General features: G+C 36.4%; 1 protein-coding gene across 2 annotated transcripts in view; it reads left to right on the forward strand.

Annotated features, from left to right (window-relative positions):
• MAGI2 (membrane associated guanylate kinase, WW and PDZ domain containing 2) overlaps positions 1-22,973 on the forward strand; it is a 1,217,785-nt gene that overhangs the window by 940,818 nt on the left and 253,994 nt on the right. For both annotated transcript variants that reach the window (XM_039849352.1, XM_039849353.1), the window contains exons 8-9: positions 7,302-7,423; positions 9,315-9,497. In XM_039849352.1, coding sequence (XP_039705286.1) covers positions 7,302-7,423; positions 9,315-9,497 — 305 coding nt within the window. The remainder of the gene's footprint in view (positions 1-7,301; positions 7,424-9,314; positions 9,498-22,973) is intronic.

A 22,973-nucleotide genomic window follows, 5' to 3' on the forward strand; every position in this document is an offset into this window, starting at 1 on the left:
TTAGTCCTAGGCAAATCGAGGTGGTTGTTTACCCAACTTGTGTGTCTCCCCATTGGTGTATGGGCCCTCTTGTGAAGGGGTTGTGTCATATTCATCTTTGTGTTCCCCAGTGCCTAGTACACTGATTCATGAATTCATATATGAGACAAAGGATTTAAGCCATTCAGATGGTATTGGCAAACACCAGTGGAAGAGGATTTATTTCTCTTGTCTCTTAATACAGAAAGATTTTGAAATAGTGGAGTCTTTTAGTGTCCCTCTAGATAAACTCTATCTTTCTTCTAAGTTGTTAACTCACTACTTTTGCTCAATCTAGAAGCTAAAGATTAAAAATATCTTTTATTACAATAACCTCCTTCTGAACCCAGCAATAATATTTAGGAGACATATTTTGTAGGAATGAGAAAGGATGGATAAAAAACATTTTAAAATGCATGCCTACTGGCTCTGAAATTTTTGAAAATGAGTCCATGTATCTTGTAGGTCCTGGGGGCTTCATGACCTAAGTGGCAGTGTACATTGCCATTTCTGCTAGGAGCAAAGCATCAAATTTTCCATGTAATTGGTAAATAGTAATGGCTAAGTGATGAATTCCTCTTATACCTAAGATACACATAACATACATAATACAGGTTAATATCTTATTAACTAAATAATTTAGTACTACTACTCAGGAAGGGGAGGGGACAGAGCTCATTTATCTGAAAATATCTCCACATTTCAGAAGCTCAGCCCCATTGGGAGTAGAGGACAGACTCTTTAACTGTGAGAGTTTCAGTGCCAATATATGGATACTCTTCTCAGTCAGCTGTGATTCCACCTCCCAGTTAGACACTGTATCGCCAGATTAGACACTCTCCTGTCCAGGAAGAGCAAGAGAAAATAACACAAATGACTCAATCTTCCCACTCACATTCCCCTCAGGTACAGTAGGGAACAATGAATGGACATTTATAGAAAGGAAATTAACACTTAACTGGTAGAACTGGGAAAAAAATCTTCAAGAGGCAAGATTCAATTATTCTGGTTGTTTTTTTTTAATACTTCAAGTACAATAGATTCAATCTTCCATTAATGCAAATCCCATATTTTAAAATCAAGTATATTTTAAATATTAGTCTTTAGAACTTCTAAAATTCAGCTTTTCAAAGCATTGTAAAGTATACATTGTATTATGGAAACCTTATTTTATAGTTCTTTTTGTTCCTGTTTTATCTCCCCTACCAGATCACATATCTGATTGACCCATGCCCTTTCCTGAACCTCTTACCACTGTGTCTAACAAAGACTATTTGATAAACAAATATTTGATGAATTACAATAACACTTATTGCACACTTCATCCAAGCACTGTTCTTAAGTGATTTACTCATTTCAATTTGTTTAACATGCACGATAACTTTTACAAGAGGGATATTACTTTTATCCCAAACTTACAGTGAAAAATTCTGAAATACAGAGAGAGTAAATGATGTACCCAAGGTCACATGCCCAGGATATAGTGGGGCTTGGATGTGAATGCCAGCAATGTGACTGCAGTGACCAAGTTCTTAATACACTGTCACCTTCCACGAAGAGGGTTGGCTTCAGACGAGCCTCATAGGGTTATTATCCTCTCTAAGTTTCCAAAACATGAAGCAGTTTCTATTCCATTTATCCAACATTATGGAGACTTCTCAAAGCTTGTATTAGAATGCATAAAACATAGACAGGGTTGGTGTGATATATGAGTTTGGCTGCTTGTGCAGCTGCAGTACAGGAGTTCAGATGTGAGGATACCTCAGTGTGGTAATATGCAGACTTTCCTGACCACCCAGCAGTGTGGACATCAGAACGGGGGTCAAAGGAAACCTAGGGGATTCCAAGCAACCAGGAAATTCACACTCTTGGATTCCATTCAAAAATTATATTGTTCAAAAAGAAAAAGAAAAAGGAGAAAAGAAAGAAAGAAAAGGAAATTTAAGTAAAATAGATTTGGGAAGTCCCCCAAAAGAGCAAATTTGCATAGAACAGATGACATTTTGAACTGCAACCCCAAAACCCCAAGTCAATCTTCTCACTCTTAGTGCTCCCACATTTTGTCCCTAGCATGGTGTGTTTTTCCATATGAGTGTATTTCGACCGCAACACAGGATAGCTGCTAGTTATCACCTCCTCACATCTAAATCTTTTCATCACGAAAGTGGAATGACTTTGTCACCAATCACAAGAATGTCTTGAAAGATTCTGTTTTGAAGGGTTTCATGGGTCTTAACCCAAATGCAGATTGTTACATCACATAAGCTTGTCCTAAGCTTCACATAAAGTTCTGACTGCCACAATATATATATGTTATGGCAGAGTTAAACTGGAAAACAGTGAGATCTATCACCTTTCATGCATGCCTACTTCCATCTGTGCATTTATTCAACAAATATTTATTGAGCACTGGCTACTTCATACCTCGGAGAGTTAGTGTAGCCACTCTGAACACCTTAGAAATATTTTACTTGTGACACAATCTCCACTTGAAAGTTTCTCTCTTCTCTCCCTCACATTGACCCAAAGATTCACTTTTAAACTATCAACTAAAGTCAAGATCGTGGGATAATAGCCAGTGGGTATAAAAGGTATCATTCTTGATTATGCACTACAAGTGTCCCTCTCCAAAAACCCAGGTGAAGTAAGGTGGAATGGACAAGTTGGAATATGGAGGGAGCTCTGGTTAGTGTGAGGGTCAGATCGTGGCAGATCTGTCCTGTGTGTCCTGATGGGCGCAGGAAGTACGACTTTTCTTTCATTTCTTCCATCACCTTGTCACAGTGAAGGTGGTAGCAGCCAAACAGGGCACTGACCTGGAACTTCCTTTGGCACCATATCATTCAATCAGCCACAACTATTTTCTTTGCTCTGTGCCTTTCTGAAACTTCTGATGGCACAAGCCTTCTCTTCAGGAGCAAAATAGCATTTCCTAGTACTCCCTAAGGATGCATATAGAAAAAGAGACTTCTACATAAATCTTATCAAGTAAGAAACTCCTTATTCAACTACTGTTTCAAACTTTCTCAGCCCCTAACTCAAAGGATTGCAACCCTAGCTACACATTAGAGTTACCTTGAAAGATTTTTAAAAATATATGCCAATGCTTGTACTCCATTCAGAGATTATGCCTCACTCGATTTAGGGTGGGTCCAAGTCTTCTCTGTTTTTGTTTTTGTTTTTGTTTTAAGCTCCACAGCTTTATCCTGAACTACAAAGCACTGGCACATGTAGGACAGTCAAGGATGGAATCTCACCCTTGAATATCCTGAGCCCTTTGCAATTCCAACATGAAGTGTCTCATATCAATAGTCTTTCCTTTTTGTAAAGGGAAAATGGTGTTAGGATATATCCACTTCAGAATATGCCTCTTATTCCCTTAGCCCCTAACACCTAAAGATTCTATTAGTAAAATATGACAATAGACTAGGTATAATTAAGGAGTAAGAACTCTTAGTATCATCCCAGATTCTTTTTCTGTATAGAAGCTAGATGAAATAGTAATTACGTCCCAGAGACTAAACAATAAGGAGGAGAATGGCATTTGTCATTCACATCTTTTGTTCACATTATAAGACCCCCAAAACCTTTCTATAGGGACTTGAAACTATTCATTTTAGAAGCACAAGGAAGACAAGGCTTCCTTATTCAGCTACAATCATATTTCTTTGTGATATGTCTTTTAAAGCTTTGGAGCATTTTAAGTTTTAAATGAATGACTTCATTTGTGACAATGTAAATGTTTTGTAGCAATTAGCTCAGGATACTAAAGCCATACCCAGCTTTCACTATTTGTGCCAGACTAGTTCATTGGTATTTTCATTCTCTGTGAACTCTAGAAACTCACTTGATGGTGAATGGAATAGTTTCAACATTCTGTTCATAAAGCAGGTGGCTACATATTGACTTTTCTAAGGAAATAATTACATGCAGGTGGCAAGTTGGAGGAACCCAACAGTATATGTAAATGTACCCTGAGAAAGTTCTTATAATGCATTTTCTAAGGATAAAGTTATGCATGTGATGAACAATGACCTAGCAAAAGAGGAATAGAACAGATAGGAAATGAGGAAAGCTGATACTTTGGTACACTTCAAAGCTGTTTCTTGTTTTCTCAAAATCACTACCATATATTTATAAACAAAAGTCCTAAAACACACACTCATCATTTAGTTATTTAACAAAAAAATTATCTTTCACTCTGCTTGATGCTTAGTATACAGAGATGAGTAATACATGGACCCTGCACACAGGTGTGTACAATCTAGAGAAGGAACTAAAAATGAAAATCAATCATTAAAACACAATGTCATAAGGTTATTATAATCCTATAAATTCATTGTTGTGAAATTTCATTTATGACGTTATATACTATATCACAGAAACCTCTTTATCCAAGACCTGGAAAGAATGATCTCATAAGACTCAGTAACAGGAGTACTATATCCTTCAGAACTGTCTTGGGTTTATCTTAAACAGTCTGAAGAATATAACTGGTTTCTCTCCCCTATTGAATTAGCAGCTTGAAAGCTCAAAGCTAATTTGCAACATAACTCTAGTAAATAAGTAGGACCTTATATTATCAATTTTGTCTATCGATCTTCCACTTAGAATCAACTAACTTTACCCAGATTTTGTTTTCATTGTTGTTGTTGTTCTTTAAAAGTGCTTCAAATCCTCTTACTGATGAGGCAGGGTATAAGAAAATACACTAAGTTGGCAGAAGTCTGTTGATGGCTTTGTGAGAGCCACAGAGGGAACATAATGCAGGCTGGGAATGTTGCTGGCAGGTTATGGGACAATGGGGAAAGCATTGTGAAAATAACAATAACAGCAGCAGCAATTAGTAATAAAAGAAATAAAGAATAACTATATCTTACAATTATGGTGTCCTCCCTATGTATATATGCTTTGCAAACATCATTTCTCTTCACAGCAACCCCAGGAAGTAGATATTAATGTCCTCATTTTATGGATGAGGATATTGATGCTTAGAGAGTTTAGTTATTTGCCCAGGATGCCACCTCAAACCCAGGTTGTCAGGTACTGCACCATTGATACACTGAATCTCACGTGACAAGATAAGAGGCTTGATAGGGTGTTGCTGCTTAGAGTAGCTCCAAGTGGGTGCAAAGCAAAGGGTGCACGTGGTGATGCAGCCAAAGGTGAAGCTACAGAGATAAATAAGGGTAAAGTCAGGAATAATATTTCTTTAGGTAACAGAAAGACTTCAAGGATTATATAAGGAAAAATGGAGAAAAGTGACGAGAGACTTCAAACGCTGACCCTTCTGAAATAGAGTGACACTATCCGAGTTTGTGGAACAGAGAAGCTTTGAAAGTTCGCATGTCATAATTCATTGCACACCACAGATCGTGGGGACTCCTTCGTGTGCAAGAGCATTATAGTAGCATTTACTTCCAATGGAAAATAATTTTACCTGAGACAGATTTACTTTGAACCCCATACCGGTGAGTTCCATTACCAAAGAACATTGTCATAGGAACCCCCTTCCTGAACAGCACCACAGCCTATACCAAAGGCAACATGAGAGAAAGATCCTGGTGCTGTTAGCCCCACACCCCCAGAAAAGCCTTTCCTATGTACTCTAAATAGTCACAGTGATGGTAATGATAAGAGGATGGTGGTGGTGGCCATGATGATGACAGTTGCTGCTAGTTACTGAGCATGTCTATGCTTGAAGCTCTGTGTCAATATTCATTATTTCATTGAATCCTCATAACCACCCCAGGTGGAAGAAAATATTATGCCCATATAATAGATGATGATACTAAAGTTCAGGTTTAATAACTTGCCTAAAGTCAAACAACTAATCAAGGGGTAGAGCTGGATTTTGAATCCAGGACTAATTGATTCCAAAGCCTGTGTGGCAGGCAGCTACTCTATGCTGCCTCCCATGAGGAAGTAATTAGATATTGTAATTGTCTTATGTTTCTGACAACTGCTTTGCTGGCTCACCAGGAATTATCTGATTTATACTAATAGAAAATCAGTTGTCGAGATTTTGCTTCTTTTACCTCCTTTTTTCTGATGTCTAATTTTAGAAGACATAAAGTGAGAGGATTGTATGTGATGTGTATGTGTGTACACACACATTAAATACGTACGTACTTGTCATTGCGAAGCTATACATTGAATAGAGAAGGTATGTAGATGAGAGATGCATTTCAGAGATAGACATGGTCAACACCAGTTTCATTAACTGGGCATGTAATTTAGAGCAAGTCATTCGGCCTTCTGTGTGTCAGTCTCATTGCCTTAAAATGAGATAATTAGAAATCAAGACTGTTGCCATGAGGCTTAACTGAGGAAATTTACATATAGTAGCTGTCATGGAGAAAAGTACTCAGTTATTGTTCATTCTTCTTCTAATCCCTCTCTCCTCTTCGTGCTTTCAATCCATGATCCTATTTCTGTTTGTACTAAGAACCAAAATCAATGTATATGCCAGACTTCTCATGATGCATTTATATCCTAGAGAAAGAACTAAATGGCACTGTTATTAGGCAGCATCATTGGTTTCTGCCCTCTCCATGGACAGAGAACTCTAAATTTCATAGAAGAATTCATTATACTGTAAGGATACTATGAGGAATTCTTATTCTATAAGCCCTTAGTTTTGCTGATCTACAGTTACTTCTAGCCACTCTGTGTCTAATATCTATGAGTTTATCATCTCACTGTGTAGAAAGTATATACTCTACTATGATTGATCTCAGCATCAACTGTCCTACAGTACTCTACAACTTCCACAAAATCCCTGGGAGTCTTTCCTCCTGTATCCCAGCCCTTCAATCCAAATCTGTCTGAAGCTAAAAAGCATGGACTTCGGTTGCTATAAGAGTAATCATTGAACGTACCCTTATACTTACTTCATAGGGGCTTCGCAAAGCTTAGATGACACTCTTCTTCATCATCATTTTGTATTTCATTTGTTGACCATTTATTTTAATGCACCAAACTCATCTCAAACTAACACAGTAGACTGGAAAGCAAGTAACTCATTCTAGTTCTTCTGGCTCAATCACACATAATTTAAAGACAGTAACATATGATAGAGCCACTGAGAAATTGATGTTGGCACAGTCATGTGTACTGTACACCAGCCAGTCTCAGCAAAGGCCTGACTTCATGCCTGGTGGGGCATTTGACTGTAATCACAGAAGGTGTCTCTTAATCGCCTACTCTCTATAGAGATATACGTATGTCCTCTTAAATGAATTTGCCATGCTGTTATCCTAATCTGAAATTTTATTTTTCAGCCACATAAATAGAAGAACACAGTTTGAAAACCCTGTCCTGGAAGCAAAAAGGAAGCTACAGCAGCATAACATGCCCCACACAGAACTTGGAACAAAGCCCCTGCAGGCCCCAGGTTTCCGAGGTTGGTACCTATAAACATGTGATGTTTCAAGGGGAAATATTGTCTATCAAACTGCCTGCTCTTCCAAATATGTCTTTATCTTGGACCATTCCAAATAATTGATTGGCTTTCCCCAAACCCTCCTATTAGCTTTAACAGAGTATTTGCTATTTTTCTAAGCTAATGCATTTAGCAACCACAGATGAAGTTTAAGCCTCAGGCAGTTCGTTACAGTAATTTACAGCACGTTGCCAGGTGGAGATTAATGGGTTTAGACAGTGGTACTTTAAACTGCAGAGATGCATAGTGAGTCAGAAGTTTGTCCTCAAAAGACCAAGCACCAGAATGAGGCTTGTTCTCCTTTGTGACAGTAGACAGCTCCTCATCGACATTACCTAGGCCCAAATCCGTCCATCCCAGCGCTGCCCCAGTGAGGTCGTGCAGCGTGAGTGACTTGTCATATTATCAGAGCAACCACTCCCGGAGGCCCTGGCCTGTCGGTATGTCCGGGGCTGCTTGCTGCACCTGACTACACCTTAGAGCCACGCAGTGAAATGAGATGCTGCACAAACTTTTCACATCTTCATGGGCTCTTACTCCTCATGGAAGCAAGGAGGCTTTCGCAGTCGGGAGGCCTAGATTTGCCTGCTGATTTTCACACCTTACACAACAGCACAATTACAATGAATGTAAAGGTCTCACGTTGAACTTCTCTCCAAATATAAACGTTACTTTCATAAAAGAACCATAGGTAACAAAGTTATGTTTTTTTATTTTTATTTTAAAGAAGCTTTCTCTATTTTTAACGAAGATATATGTAATATATAAATAGACAAAGTAAAATTTCAGTATTACTCATTATTTTATAATTTGTCCATTATAGAACACCTAAAATATAACAGCAGGAGTATCATACAAAATACTTAACTAAGTTACCATGTACAGTTTGACTGTTACGAATATCAAGTCATATCAACCAAACTCTAACAACTAAAAATATATAGAAAATACTTGACTGAGATAGCATTTAAAAGATATTAATTCTGTTTCCTAGTACTATTATTATTTTTACAGCACTTAATATATTATTAGGAATATGTTTATTATAGATCATAGCTAGAAAAGCATATGTATAACAAATTAGTGGTCAAACCTATACAAGTGGATTCTAGTTCTGTTCAAATTATTTAGGTATATGATTAGAATATATTAACATATTATTACAAAATGTGTTACCTTTACATTCATAATTATATCTAGAAATATTGGCTTGCCTTTTGCTCACATTTTAGAGTATACTAAACACTATTGGGTAAGTAGAAATTAATTTATCTGATTATTTTATACCATCTCACAATATAAGCAAAAGTGAACCCAGTCCCACATCCAGGTACTCTTTCTAAACAATTTAGACATGTGAATAGATGGCAACATTCCACAGCTTTTTTTCTTTTTAGAGCGAAATCATCTATTTCAGTTTGCTAGTCCTATTCTTTTAAGGTTTTGCGCAGAACCAGCCACTGACACATACCTCTTGGACTCTTAGAACAAGAGGAATGTATCCAGAAGCGTCTGGATGATTTGCGGTTCCTCTTTATCTGAAGGCGCTGACAGCCTGTTGATTCAGCCTTTTTAAGCACCTAAAAGGGCTACTTTAGTGAATAGAAACATTGACTTGACAAAAAATATCTCTCCAAACCAAGCAGCTTTATTACTTTTTCCTGGATGCTTGGGACTGCTCTGCGTTTGTAGGAAATACTAAGAGTTTTGCTCCTGCAGTCACCCCCTGCTTGCATTTGCTATAGGAGACCCCCACATTTACCCGGGGATGGCTGCTCAGGACTAGCTTTGCCTGTGTAAGAACTTGCCTTAAACGTGCTTTTTCTTTTTTAATTTATATTGGCCAATGTAGAAAAACCACTCTTCACCCGGGATGCATCCCAGTTGAAGGGAACATTCCTCAGCACCACCCTAAAAAAGAGCAATATGGGTTTTGGATTTACCATCATTGGTGGAGATGAGCCTGATGAGTTTCTGCAGGTGAAAAGTGTGATTCCGGACGGGCCTGCAGCACAAGATGGGAAAATGGAAACGGGTAAGTCGCTGGGTGCCTTAGAAAATTGTTTTGCAACATCTTTTTTTCTGAGGAAAATATGTGGAGCTTCTTTCTGTTTTTTTAATTTGAAGGTCACTTCACTTTTGAAAAACTGCAAATTATGTTTTCCTACATTTAAAAGTATCAAATTAAAGTATTTCGAAGATAGCTTTAAATATTTTGTCTCATTTTTCAGACTGCCCTTTCTATTTGCTGGACTCAGTGGGCTCTTGAGATTGACACTTTTCTAATTTATTTCTAGAGTTTCTTCTTAGGGATGTGATTAACATTTTTTACTTTTCTAGCTTATATTCAGCCACTGATATTTTTTAATCTGTATTAATTTTATAATATTCTCATGCTGAACTGCCCAGGTTAGGTATTTAAATATGCATGCTCATACCATAGAAAAAATTTTAAATGGTATTCATGTTCGTATGTGCCCATATGTTCTTAAATATAAGATTTTTTCTCTAGTCCTTATGAATTTAATTTCCATATGCAGTTACTTGGATGTCTATCAAATTATAATCAAAATTAAATTAGCATGGAAATGCAGAGACAAATTGCTAAGGGAAAAAAATATAAAAGGTGCACAGAGGTCAAGAAAAAGGTAATGAACTAAGTCTGATTTTGCAGTCTAATTTTAAATTCTTCTACCTAGCCCGTGACCTTGGATTAGTTCCATAATTTATAAATACTGGTTTCCTTATCTGACAAAAAAGAGTAGATATCAAATTTGATCTTGTGTATTTAAAATGCTGATTCAAGAATTTTGTAGTGTTGCATTTGAAATGCCTTAGACAAAATATTATAAACTGTAGTAACTACACTTAAATAACTATATCACCATTTCACATTTTTAACAACATTGATTTAATTTGTTATATCAACTTGCTAAAGTCAATAGTCTGGTAAATACATAAATTAGAGAATTACTTTTGAAAAAAGTTATGATATTTGGATAGTCTATATATTTATGAATTGTTATTTCTTGGATTTTAAAGTGCTTTGTGTATGAAAAAATAAAATAAAATTCAGGTATTCATCTGGGGTTTTTAATTTTAAAAGTAATGAGTGCTTTATTGCCATTTGCTAAATGGCTCCAGTAGAAATAACTTCTTTTCAAGGTCACTTAATGAGGGTATTTGCTGCTGCCACTTTCTAGTGAGTAATAATACATTTAATAGATGTTACATATCCTTAAAACTTGAGTGAAGTTTCAAAACTAACTCACCACATTTTTCAAACACTACTGTTGTAAAACATGAGTACATAATTTTCTGCAACAGTAAACTAGAATGTGTCCAATTCTACTCTTCATCTGGTGATATTTTACTAGGCATCCACACTTTGATGGTGACAAAAAATCACAGCGAAACATCAAATGATTCAACTAAAAATCTTCCTGTTGTCTACAGTTAGAATAAGAGGAAATTATGGAATTAATGCCATCGTAGCAGAGGGGGAAAGATTCCCAAAGCTTTTGAATTTCAGCGAAATGTTTTTTACACATATTTCTTTTTGTAATAAAAAAATCCAGTTATTTTTTCTCTGACCCAACCCCCTATTTCATATTTCAAAACTAGAGAAGACTTCTTTAAGTGTAAACTTAAAAGCCAAAATAAAATATTTGTACAGCTAAGCTTTCTCCTTTCCCACTCATTTTCCTAATGTGTCATGCCACACAGTCCCTTATTCAACAACAGAGTCAAAGTTTTATGTAGAATGTAAGAGATTTCTTCAAGATAATCACAAAACGGGTCCTAATAGAGACAGAAGAACCTAGGATTTAATTCTATTCACTGTTTCCTATGTATTCTTCTGTTTATTAATTCAAGAAACACCTGTTAAGCTCTTCTCTTTCACAGTCGTTGCTGTTCACCAGGATTACAAAAATAGACATGACAAGGGTGCAGCTCTCAAGAAGTTTATGTCTAGGAGGGGCCTTGGATATATAAACTCGGTATTGTAACATAATGTAAATAGGATGAGTCTATAATAACCATGCTGTTGACACAGTCTAAAGAGTGGGGGGAGTGAGCAACAGAAATTTTTAAAAAGAAAAGTGTGTTCCTAACTATAGAATTTTATTAGGCTTTTATAAGGATGGGAATTTCTCTCATCAGAAAATAATTTAATAAAATGTTGAAATCTGTTTGCTAAATATTCAAAAATATTTAAATGTTTATTTTTAATTTAGAGATAATTTAAAATGAAATGAAACAGATTTCTGTGGCATTCCACAAGTGACAATAGAACGGCTCCTCTGTTTAGTTCACATTTCGTGAACGTGCATATGTGCCAGGCATTCTGATAATTATTAGGAATGCGAAACTGAAGAGATAAATATTTTTATCATCAAGAAGCTTACAGTATAGAAATAATGGGTGATATGTTAATGAATATTTATATCAATGCAATAATAAAAAAATGTACAAAGTTTATAAATAGTACAGAGGAAAGGGTGATCAATTCTATTGGGAAATGCTTGGGGAAGGGCTCATGGAGAAGGTAATGCCTGACGGACTTTTCAGTGATGAGCAGGCATTTGCTGGGTGGGCAAGTGAGGAAAGCTATAGGAAGAGCAAATGGTATATGCAAAGGCACAGTAGTGGGGACCAACTCAGAAAAGATTCATACGCCATCACAGTGTACATTAATATATCAGTAGGCGTTCCTAGGAGGTTTTGAGAAAAATGATAACCATAACTATTTAGACAAACATCAAAGAATACTATATAGTCATATATCTTCAAATAAAACACATAAATATCATAAATGCACACATCACATATCTATCTATAAAATCTTTCTCGTATAAATTTTCAACCAATTAGGCAGAATTTTACTCTGACTGAAGTTTTCTTTATTTGTGTGTCCCTAAAACCTAAAATTTCCAGGCAAATAGCCGGTGCTCAATAAGTATGGGATCGATGGATGATGAATGCATACTCTTAGAAATTAAGAAGTGAAATTTCAATTAGACAAATTCCACTATTACAGTATAGCATAGTCAGTGTAATTGGACCAATCACTTACTACTGAAGCAAAAACAAATCAGCTTTCCAGTTTCCAGATGAAACGAAAAAAGAGAAATACATGTTAGGGACAAAGTTAATTTCCTTTTTTGTAATGATTTCATCTATAAATGAACCTGAAAACTTAATAAAATTAATAGACACTACAGATATAAACAAATCATTAGTATTTAAAAGGTGAGCAGTCTCATCTGACATTGAAATAAGCATAAAAACATTTTAATCAACTTTTTGTAGCTCTAGGTTATGTCTAATTTAGGGAAAGAGATGTCAATAATTTGTGTGGACACAAAGGAAATCCCACTGTGCTAAAAAGGTGATGTAGAGTCCTGACAGTAAAAACAAAGGCAGAATGGGGATTCTTCCTTCTACAGTCAGCACCGTGGAGTCCTGGAAGGGATTAGAGAACAGGAGAAAATGAGAACATGGTGCCCATGGCTGCTTTTTGACAACTAATTGAGCCGATTCCCCATGGTCCTATAGTGTTCCAGAGAAGCCTTTTAGAAGGAACTACCGTAGTGCCCAGATACGTCCGACTTCTGATTATTAAGTACTCTACATGTCCTAGCAATTGTTTGTAAGCACCAGAGATCCTGATAACATTCTTTAAACTATTTTAAAAATCAAAATCAAACTATTTTAAAAATTGATGTAACATGGTTTACATAGAAACCACAGAGCCTGAGAGAGAGTTTATCTAACATCTTTCAGTTCAAAAGCTTCCTTGGTTACATAGTGTTTTATGTTTTTCCTCAGGCTAATTTTTGAATCAAGGCTTTTGGTTTTCAACAAATATAAAGGGGAGAAAAGCTGACCTATCTATGAAGTTCTCCTATAGACAGGTGTTGAATTATGAGGTTACTTACAATCTGTTAGTTTGTTTGTGCCTCCTCCTAATATTTATTCATTTTATTAGTAAAATGGTAGAAAGCTGTCTGGGAGACCAACACCCTGACATTCTACAGCCCCAGTATTTCTCCACTTGGCAGATCGATGTTGCTGCTCTTTTACTGGTTGCTGCCTCTTTATTTGTGTTTCTAAAAGCAGGGGCACCAGGATAAATTTGTCAGAATCACAGGGGGTCTTTTTAAAGATGCAGATTCCTATGCCCCTAAACCTACTGATTCCAAATTTCTGAAACTTGTTTTTGGGAATGTGCATTTACCTACTATTTAAAATTGTCAAATCAATACATGCACATGGGGAAAAAAGCATCAAAATATTTATAATGCAGAAAATATTTCCTGCCCTGTCCCTTCCTACCCTCCAGACCCATATCCCAGAGGCACTCGATCAGTTTGTATTCTTTTAGGTGTTTCCTTTGGTAACTACCTTCAGACCTCTAACTAATGTGTTTATACTGTCTTGATTTAACAGTTTTAGACATGACCTATATTTATAGTACTTCCTCTTAGAAAGAAATGAGGCTTTAGTTCTCTCATCCCCCATTTGCCCTCCCACATTCTCCCAATAGAGTTTCACAACTAATTTTAGTAAAATTTGTACAGTTTTTGCATTAACAGGGCTTCGTATTTATTCACTGACCCAATGGTATACCATTGATACATTTTCCCCTAAAATAAATTGGTGGAACTTCACTTTTTATTTTATTTGTTTGGCAATATCTTTTAAAATAATGCTTCCCCTCCCTGTCCCCACCCCCCGCCTCCAAGGAACCATTATTTTAGTTTCTTTAAAGGTCTTTTTATTTTCTGGGCATCCTTTGCCCTCCTACTATTATCCATGTTGGTTGTACAGCTGACACTTGGAAACTTTCCATTATGTTTCCCCCAAACAGAGTCCACTGTTATCCATATACATATCATCTTTTTTCATGGATGCACATTTTACCAGAGCATAGTCCTATCATATGTCTTATGATCTGCGATTGTCCATATTTAAAAATGAAACACTGAAGAGTTGCTTGGGAGTTCTACATGTGTAGCAGAGTTTGAAAATAGGTCAGATTTTACCGGTGGTTGTTAGGCAGGGACAGAATATGAAAGTCTCTTAAGTGGGGCCATTTTTTTTTGAGACGCCCTCATCTTCTGACTCGGGGTAGGTGGTGGGAATTCTGCATGCAGGTGTTGCAGGGCAGATCTTCTGCATATTTGCGTCAGCTATTTTCTAATCCCAAGCCTTTTTGGGATTCTGCAAAGCAACTTAGAGTCTCCCTTGTCCATTTTCCCCTTCCCTCCAAAAACACACTAGTACAGGAGTCAGCAGACTCTTTTTGTAAAGGGTCAATAGCAAATATTTTAGACTTTGTTGACCAGGTGGTCTCTGTCTTATCTATTTAACTCTGTTGTCATGAAAGAAGCTATAGGCAACATGTAAACAAGTGGATATGATTGTGTTCCAGTAAAACTATTTACAAATACAAGCAGCTGCAGGTTTTCTTCGTGGACTATAGTTTGCCAACCTCAGCTCTAGACATGACCTATATTTATAGTACTTCCTCTTAGAAAGAAATGAGACATTTCTTTCTAAGATATAGATATAGATATAGATATTCCAAAGCTATGAAACATCAGTTATCATGCTTTTATTCACTTTTCTTAATTCTAAAATTTCTTGAGCTGTCTTTTTTTATAACAGCCTCTATCTGTGTCAGAACATGGCTTCTCTCAAGTTTTCTTCATTGCTTTGTGTTTACTCATTTTAAAGTTCTTGTTAAAGCAGATAGCCATCTGTGTTTAGTCTGTCATTTTGAACTAGAAGTCTTAGAACCTGCACTATTATGCTCACTGAACTTTGAGAACCACTACAGGTAGTGGTAGCAAAAAGATATCTTTTTATTTGCACACCAATGTTCATAGCAGCATTATTCACAGTGGCCAGGACATGGAACAACCAAAGTGTCCTACAATAGATGATTGACTAAAGAAGCTGTTGTACATATATACAATGGAATATTACTCAGCCATAAGAAGAGATGAATTACAACAACATGGATGGACTTCGAGATAATCATGCTAAGTGAAATAAGCCAGACAGAAAAAGTGAATACCACATGATATCACTTATATGTGGGATATAAACCTGAAAGCAACAAACGAACAGGACAAACAAACAGAGACTCATGGACATGGATTATAGACTAGTGGTTACCAGAAGGGAGAGGAGAAGGGGGAGGGGAGGCAGATGGGGTAAAGGGGATCAAATATGTGGTGACAGAAGGAAATCTAAATCTGACTGGGACATTAACACACAGTGTAAATATATATATGCCTTACTGTTAAATTGTACAGCTGGAGCTTACTGGATTTCATTAACCAATGTCACTATAAAAAAAGTAAATTAAAAAAAAAAAGAAAGAAAACATCTTTCCCACAGCCTACAAACATTCTCCATCCTATCCTGTGCCTCTCTCAACCAACCCTATGCTCAGAATTGCTTTAAAGAAGTGTTTATGAATATTCCTGGGGACTAACCTTTGAAGTAGGGCCTATGGCCATCTACCAAATAGAACAAAGCTAATTAATCCTATGTTCATCTTTCATATCAGCTTAGGACATTGAACTCTGAGAAATTTATCATTCTTCAGGAATTTTAACAGTTTTGAGATACTCTATCCCATAATTACATTATCTGAATTCATAGTTGCCCTTTTGCTCTTTAGGGAACAGCAAAATTTACTCGAGGCTGTGAGTACTATACAGGCAGATGACTACTCTACTCTCAAAGTGACAGTTATTGCCCCTCTTAAGGCTGGCTGGTTAGTACTGATTCTTTAGTTAATGGTCACCCAATGGTTTTCCACCTCACCCTACCCCAAAGTTCTTTAGTCCTCCCTAACTATTATTAGCTCTTTAGCAGTTCCATAACATTCCATGGTTGTTAATTAAACATCTCCTAAGAAAGAGCTACATATGAGAAAGCCTAAGCAGTAATTTAAAAATGTTTCTTGTGTCTTGTTTTCCCACTACCTCATAATTAACTTATATCCAGAGCAGACTTCTTTTTGAATTTCGAGCACACACTGCATAGGTCTCTCCCTATGACTGCTCTCTTACTGACTGGCTGAATTATAAAAATGTCTTAATGTACCAGCTAGTTCACAACCCATCTCCACAGCCAAGTGTTCACATTTAGAGGGTGCAAACTATTTAGATGGTTCTGTTGATTGCCAGAAGCAAATGAACTAATCAGAGAAATGTAATTTTTCTATTATTTGAAGTGTCTGTTTATTTTTCTATTGTTGCATAGCAAACCACATCAAAACTCAGTGATTTAAAAGAACAATCAAATGTTTGCTAATGATTCCACATTCTTGCTTGGGATCAGGTGGGTTGTTCTCACCTACAAGGCTCACATTGGAACTCTTACGTAGCTGTAGTCATCTAGACTAGTCATCTAGAACAGTCTTCTAGTCTTCTCCTGGGGCTACGATATGCAAGGTGGCTTCACTCACATTGATGCCTGAGCTAGGAAGGATGGGATTCCTGAGGGCCAACGAGGCTTCTCTCTCTCCACATGGTCTCAACAACAAGGTGGCTGGATCACTTTACATGGTGGCTTAGGATTCCAAGAGAGCAAAAGAGAAAGCTATAAAGCCTCTTACGGCATAGCCTGGAACAGCTTAGCCTGGAACAGCATCACTTCCACCCCTTCTACTGATCAAAGCAAATCACAGGTCAGTCCAGATTCAAAGGGAGGGAAACTAGGCCCCATGTTTTGATGAGAAAAGTGGCAAAAGATTTCAAGCAATCTTTTATCTACTGCAGAATTCTTTCTGTGGCTTCTCCATTTCTGAATTCCATGTGTTTATTCAAACTTCCCTGAGAAAATTATCTTTTACTTTCATGAGCACTCTACCTTCTTACAGTCTTCTGGAACAGAGTGTTGATAATTTGTTGCCTTCTAATTTTCTATCATAGTGTGAATAAATAAAATTACATCCAGAGATGATGAGCAGTAAAATCACCAGGTCTCTAGCTCTTTCTGATAAAAATAAAGGAGGTGGTTATGGCAATTCAGTTTGTAAGACCTAGCAAAATATTCAGACTCAGATTCATGTTAAATAATTTTCTAAATAATCCCTTGATCTTTTGGCTTTTTTAGACATTTATGAACTTTAGATGTTACAAGAAAACATCTCATGCTCTATAAAAGCCAAAAAGTAGAATTGAATTTCTAGCCAACTAACCAATACTAATATCTTCAGTAGAGAAGAAATGAACTGCTTGTTTAGCTTGTTAATATATTTACTCTTGATTCTTTCCAAATGCACCTAAATTTCAAAACCTCACTTCATTTTGTTCAAATACCTAATATCTCTCTGCTAGTGATGTGTCTTTCAGATCGATAACAGGCTTCTCACAGCAAGAGTGAGTGCCACACTAAACACTTTCTACCCATTATCCTCCTTTTACGATTATATTTAGGTGATACAGGTGCCATGATCTACAAAATACTTGATTTTGGCTACAAATCAAACCACTTGAAAGGATAAAAAAGAAATTGTTGCACCAGTTCTTAAAATCATGCTATGCTTTATCAATAACTTATTTAGTTTTAAAAAGAGGCCTTTGTAACCGAAATAAATGCTATTGCAGTACCTCTTTTTTCTCCTTTTGTAAATGCCTTGTACAGTGCTCTTTATGCCCTCTTCACTTAAAACCGCAGTCTAGCTAAATACTCACTGGAGAAGACATAACTACTAAATATAGCAGTTTGCTGCTTTAATATTTCTTTCTAGGTTCAGTATTGATATCTATTTGGATATGTCATACAGTAATTGAGTACAATATGCATGACTATTATACCTATTAATGTCATGGAAGTCAATACACTTAAATCCATTAACTTCTATCACTGTAATTTTTAAGTTATTCTGCACAAAAGCTTCATATTAATTTGCAGTACAGGTTCACTGGCCCTCTTAGGAGCTCAAGGAGGAAGTGGGTGGGGCCTCCATTCAGCCTATAAGCAGAATTCAGACGGGCTCGACATTGTAACACCAGGGATGTTACATCAGAGTACCCTTACTGGGTATGAAGTTGGCATTTTAAAAATCTGAAAGCTTATTATTTAAGTTTAATGGAAATAGACTGGAGATTATAGCGTTAAAATTATCTTTTTAAACCTGCTCCGAGAGGAGGTCATTGATTGTCAGTACATTAGTGAAAGGTGTCCAGCTTAAGTTAGACACGTTTGAAATAAAGGTATTGAAATGCATTTGAGAAGTTCTTATTTTAACTTTTTAGGTCTGGGGCCAGGATCATCAATTCCCTTGTTTATCAATGACCCAAAGATATCCACATAGATACAAGTATTTACCAGATTCTGGTGTCTGAACTGGCACACGTGTTCTTGTAGACAATGCCAAATTTGCTCAGTTCCTACTCCTCTCTCTTCCTTAACTAACGGAACTGAGCCTTTGGTTTATCAGGAAACAATTTGCTTCTTACAACATGTACTTATTTTTACCTGTCCCCTCCCCCAGCTGAACTGTAAACTCTTGCTATTTTCCAAGCCCCCCTCTCTGTACCTGATTATGAACTCTCTGAGGTCAGGGCCTGGGTCTGATCTGATCATTAATAAACCAAATCTTGACCCCCAAGACTTAGTTTATTATCAGATGTAAGGCAGTTATTCAACTTGTTAATTGAACAGCTGAATGAATCTTTCTGTACAGCACTAATTTGCTTACATGATTACTATGGAGCCATAATATTTGCTGTAATAATCATAGATTCCTCAGTAATTATTTATATTCCCTTTATAGAATTATTTAAGAATTTTCTTTGTCTCTTTTAACCTAACTATACATTGCATCAGCTGAGTTATTACATATAAAGTACTTAGAAAAGGACAAGACTTATAGAATCGCTCAAAATTGTTAATAATAGCCATTATTAACATTTATAAGACTATCTTCCAATAAATTGAAGGAAGCTTTAGTATTCTGGGAGTAATAAATACATGAAAAATATCTCTAAATAGCTTAGGATATTCACCCTGGAAATGAACTAATTCTGCATTGAACACTTGACAATAAAACAACTCTTGCTTCCTTAAATAGATTTTTTCGACTACTGTTGACATTCAATATTATTTTATATTAGTTTCATGTGTACAGCATCATGGTTAGACATTTATATAACTTATGAAGTTATCCTCTCAGTCTAGTACCCACCTAGCACTATACATAGTTATTAAAATATTATTGACTATATTCCCTATGCTGTACTTCACACTCCTGTGACTATTTGGTAACTATCAATTTGTACTTCTTAAGCCCTTCACCTTTTTGCCTAGCCCCCCAAACTCCATCCCATCTAGCAACCATCAGTTTGCTCTATGTTTTTATGAGCTTGTTTCTGTTTTGTTTGTTCATTTATTTTATTCTTCAGATTTCACATATAACTGAGATCATATGGTATTTGTCTTTCTCTGTCTGACTTACTTCACTTAGCATAATACCCTCTAGGTCCATTCATGTTGTCACTAATGATATGAGTTCATTCTTTTTTATGGCCAAATAATATTCCATTGTATATGTGTACCACATCTTCCTTATCCAGTCGTCTATTGATGGGCACTTAGGTTGCTTCCATATCTTGGCTATTGTAAATAGCGCTGCAGTGAACATAGAAGTGCATATATCTTTTTGAATTAGTGTTTTGGATTTCTTTGGACAAATACCCAAAAGTAAAATTACTGGGTCATTAAGTAGTTCTGTTTTTAATTTTTTGAGGAACCCCCAAACTGTTTTCCATAGTGGCTGCACCAATTTGCAATCCCTCTAACAGTGAAGTTATTGATGATAGCCATTTTGACAAGTGTGAGGTCATGTCTCATTGTAGTTTCAATTTCCATTTCTCTAATGATTAATGATATTTAAGTAGTTTAAATATTATTTAAAGGCAATAATCAGAAAATTTTCAGAATCGTGTTGCCATGTTAACAGCTCTTATTCTGTTGGTAGACTAGTAGCTAAAATGACACTTGATCTCTTTTGTGTGCATATACCATAGAAAATTGGCCTGGGTGCCATTTAGGCATGCCATAAGATTCTAATCTCTGTTTATTAGACACATTTCAGAGAAGTCAATAACTTAATCTTCACTGATTTGATGGTTTCTCATTTTTGATATTTTAACCCACTCCCAAAATAAGAGCATGTCAATCCCAAATCATAACGAACAAAAAGAAAAGTCTAAGGAGGATAAGATAGTTGGAAAATGTATGAGGAAAGGTAAATGTTTCTGTTAAAACAAATAATACTCCCTGGATTAAATATCTGTATAGAGTATTGGTGCATATTCCTACAGATTGTCACGTGGCCTTGTAAATGCTCAATGAATAGTTTACTTGTATAGATGTACAAACATACATATTACCACCTATAAATATGTGCAATGTAAATGAGAAAAAGAGGCAAGAAACATGTCTTTCATTGTTTCATCAGCTAAGCCTTAGATCTTAGTTCATAATTATAAATGTCTTATCATTCCAAATGAGAAGACTTCTCTGAAGTCAATAGGAGATAAATTATCATGCAGACTTTTGTTTATAAGTGTAGTTCTGCTGGTTTTTGCAAGTTGCCAGTGAAATTAGAGATGGAGTGCGCTGGAGTCTGCAAATATCAAAACTGCTGCAGCTGCAGAAACATTATTCCTGTATCCATTGTAATTAATGTGCCTCTCACACGCTCCAGCTGAAGATTTGCATGAACTGACAAGAGCACACACACACGGTAAATCTTGTGTCATCATCTAATTTACTACTTTGTTTGAAAATTCAACACTATAAGGTGACTTTTACATTTCTTAATGGCAAGAACTATTGTCAGAAAGAAAAACATTTCGGCACATATATGAGATATTAACAAAAGAAGTGGGAACTTTGTTTTGTGAAACCAAGATTAATAACCTAGAACTGTATTTCTCCATATCACCACCTTTGTATTCCTTCTTTCTTTGTTTTGAAGTGTTGGGTCCCGAAATTTTCACTCCTCTTGCTTCTTTGTTGTTTTTCTTTCCTATTTTCTCACTTGACTAAAAAATAAAAAAAGAACACTGGATTTATTTTTTTCTCCCATTTTTTCATGAGAGAATGAAAATTTTGGGCATGAAAAAACTGATTTAGATTGCAACATCGCTAAATTTAAGATGAAGCACTTATACTTTTAAGCATGGTGATAGATAAACTATGTAGCAACACTGGCGTGTTTTCAGAGCAGTTTCTCATGGACTTGTATAAGATTGTGATCCTGGATTGGGACATAAAAGCTTTGAGGTGTTAGGAGTAATGAGGTAGGGGTGTGTGTGTGTGTGTGTGTGTGTGTGTGTGTGTGTGTGTGTGTGTGTGTGTTAAGCAGCAAAGGCTGGAGTTATAAGAATCCATCCTGTGTGCAGTAGACATTTCTGGAAAACGAGGTGCCAGGACTTTCTGGTCATTGACGTTCACTTACAGGCTGCATCAGTGGTGACAGGTATAATCTCAGAATTTACAAAGTAGAACCTTCAAGTACAAACTAAAAGATATGGAATTGTTTTTAGTGTTTTTCATCAAGGCTGAGTCCTTGAGAATTTTTTTTAACAAAATACAAAGGTCATTTTTCCTTTGGAAAAAATAACCACCTGCCATTTCCTAGAGAAAAGGTGACATTTTTCTGTGAAAAGGAGACATTTGCCCGGAGGCTAGTGGAGGCAGTTTCTGAGATTGCCTGACAGCGAGTTTACATAAGACCAGAGTAGGATGCTGTGCCTCTGGCAGAAATGACATTTTCCTCCATATTCAGAGTTGCATATTCTAAAAAACACAAAACTGCTTTTTTTGGTGGTAATTCTCGCATTCTTTTATTGATGTGTACAGTGGCATTACTAATTAATGTTATACACACATGCCATGCTGAGACAAGGGGAGTTTATACAGAGATGGCAGGCTGGGAACTGAGCCTTGAGACAAATGTCCCCAACTTTGTATTGGATTTCTTTCACTGACTGACCTTGTTCGGTTTCACAATCTACCTCGTGCTTTATTGCACAAGTACTGGGTGGATTCATCGATAATTAATATCTATGAAAAATTATTCAGAATAGATATAGCCATTTGCTCATTGATTTATTCAGCAAACTTTATATGGGATGTCGAATTGTACTTTTCATAGAATGGCTCCTCGGGTCCATAAACCTCCCTCAGGGCTACTGTGGAGCTGCCCTACCACAATCAGCTCCTCCACTCTCAGCCTCGTTAATATAAACAGAAGCCGGAGTGGGAAAAGAGAATCTTCAGGGTACAGGAGAACAAAGAATCTTTATGTGGAAGGTACTGTTTGTGTTGAGAGGTAATTGGATTGTCCCCATGAGATAAAGAGGGGTGCTTCCAGTCCCCATCTCAATCTAAGAGAGGGAAGAGGCTCAAAGGGAATCATTCATTGAAACCGAAGTCACCTAAAAGAAGGGGAGAAGGAGGTTTGGTTTCT

The sequence above is a fragment of the Pteropus medius genome, unplaced genomic scaffold (genome assembly GCF_902729225.1).
Source record: "Pteropus medius unplaced genomic scaffold, Ma_sr-lr_union100, whole genome shotgun sequence".
In the NCBI taxonomy this organism is placed as follows: domain Eukaryota; kingdom Metazoa; phylum Chordata; class Mammalia; order Chiroptera; family Pteropodidae; genus Pteropus; species Pteropus medius.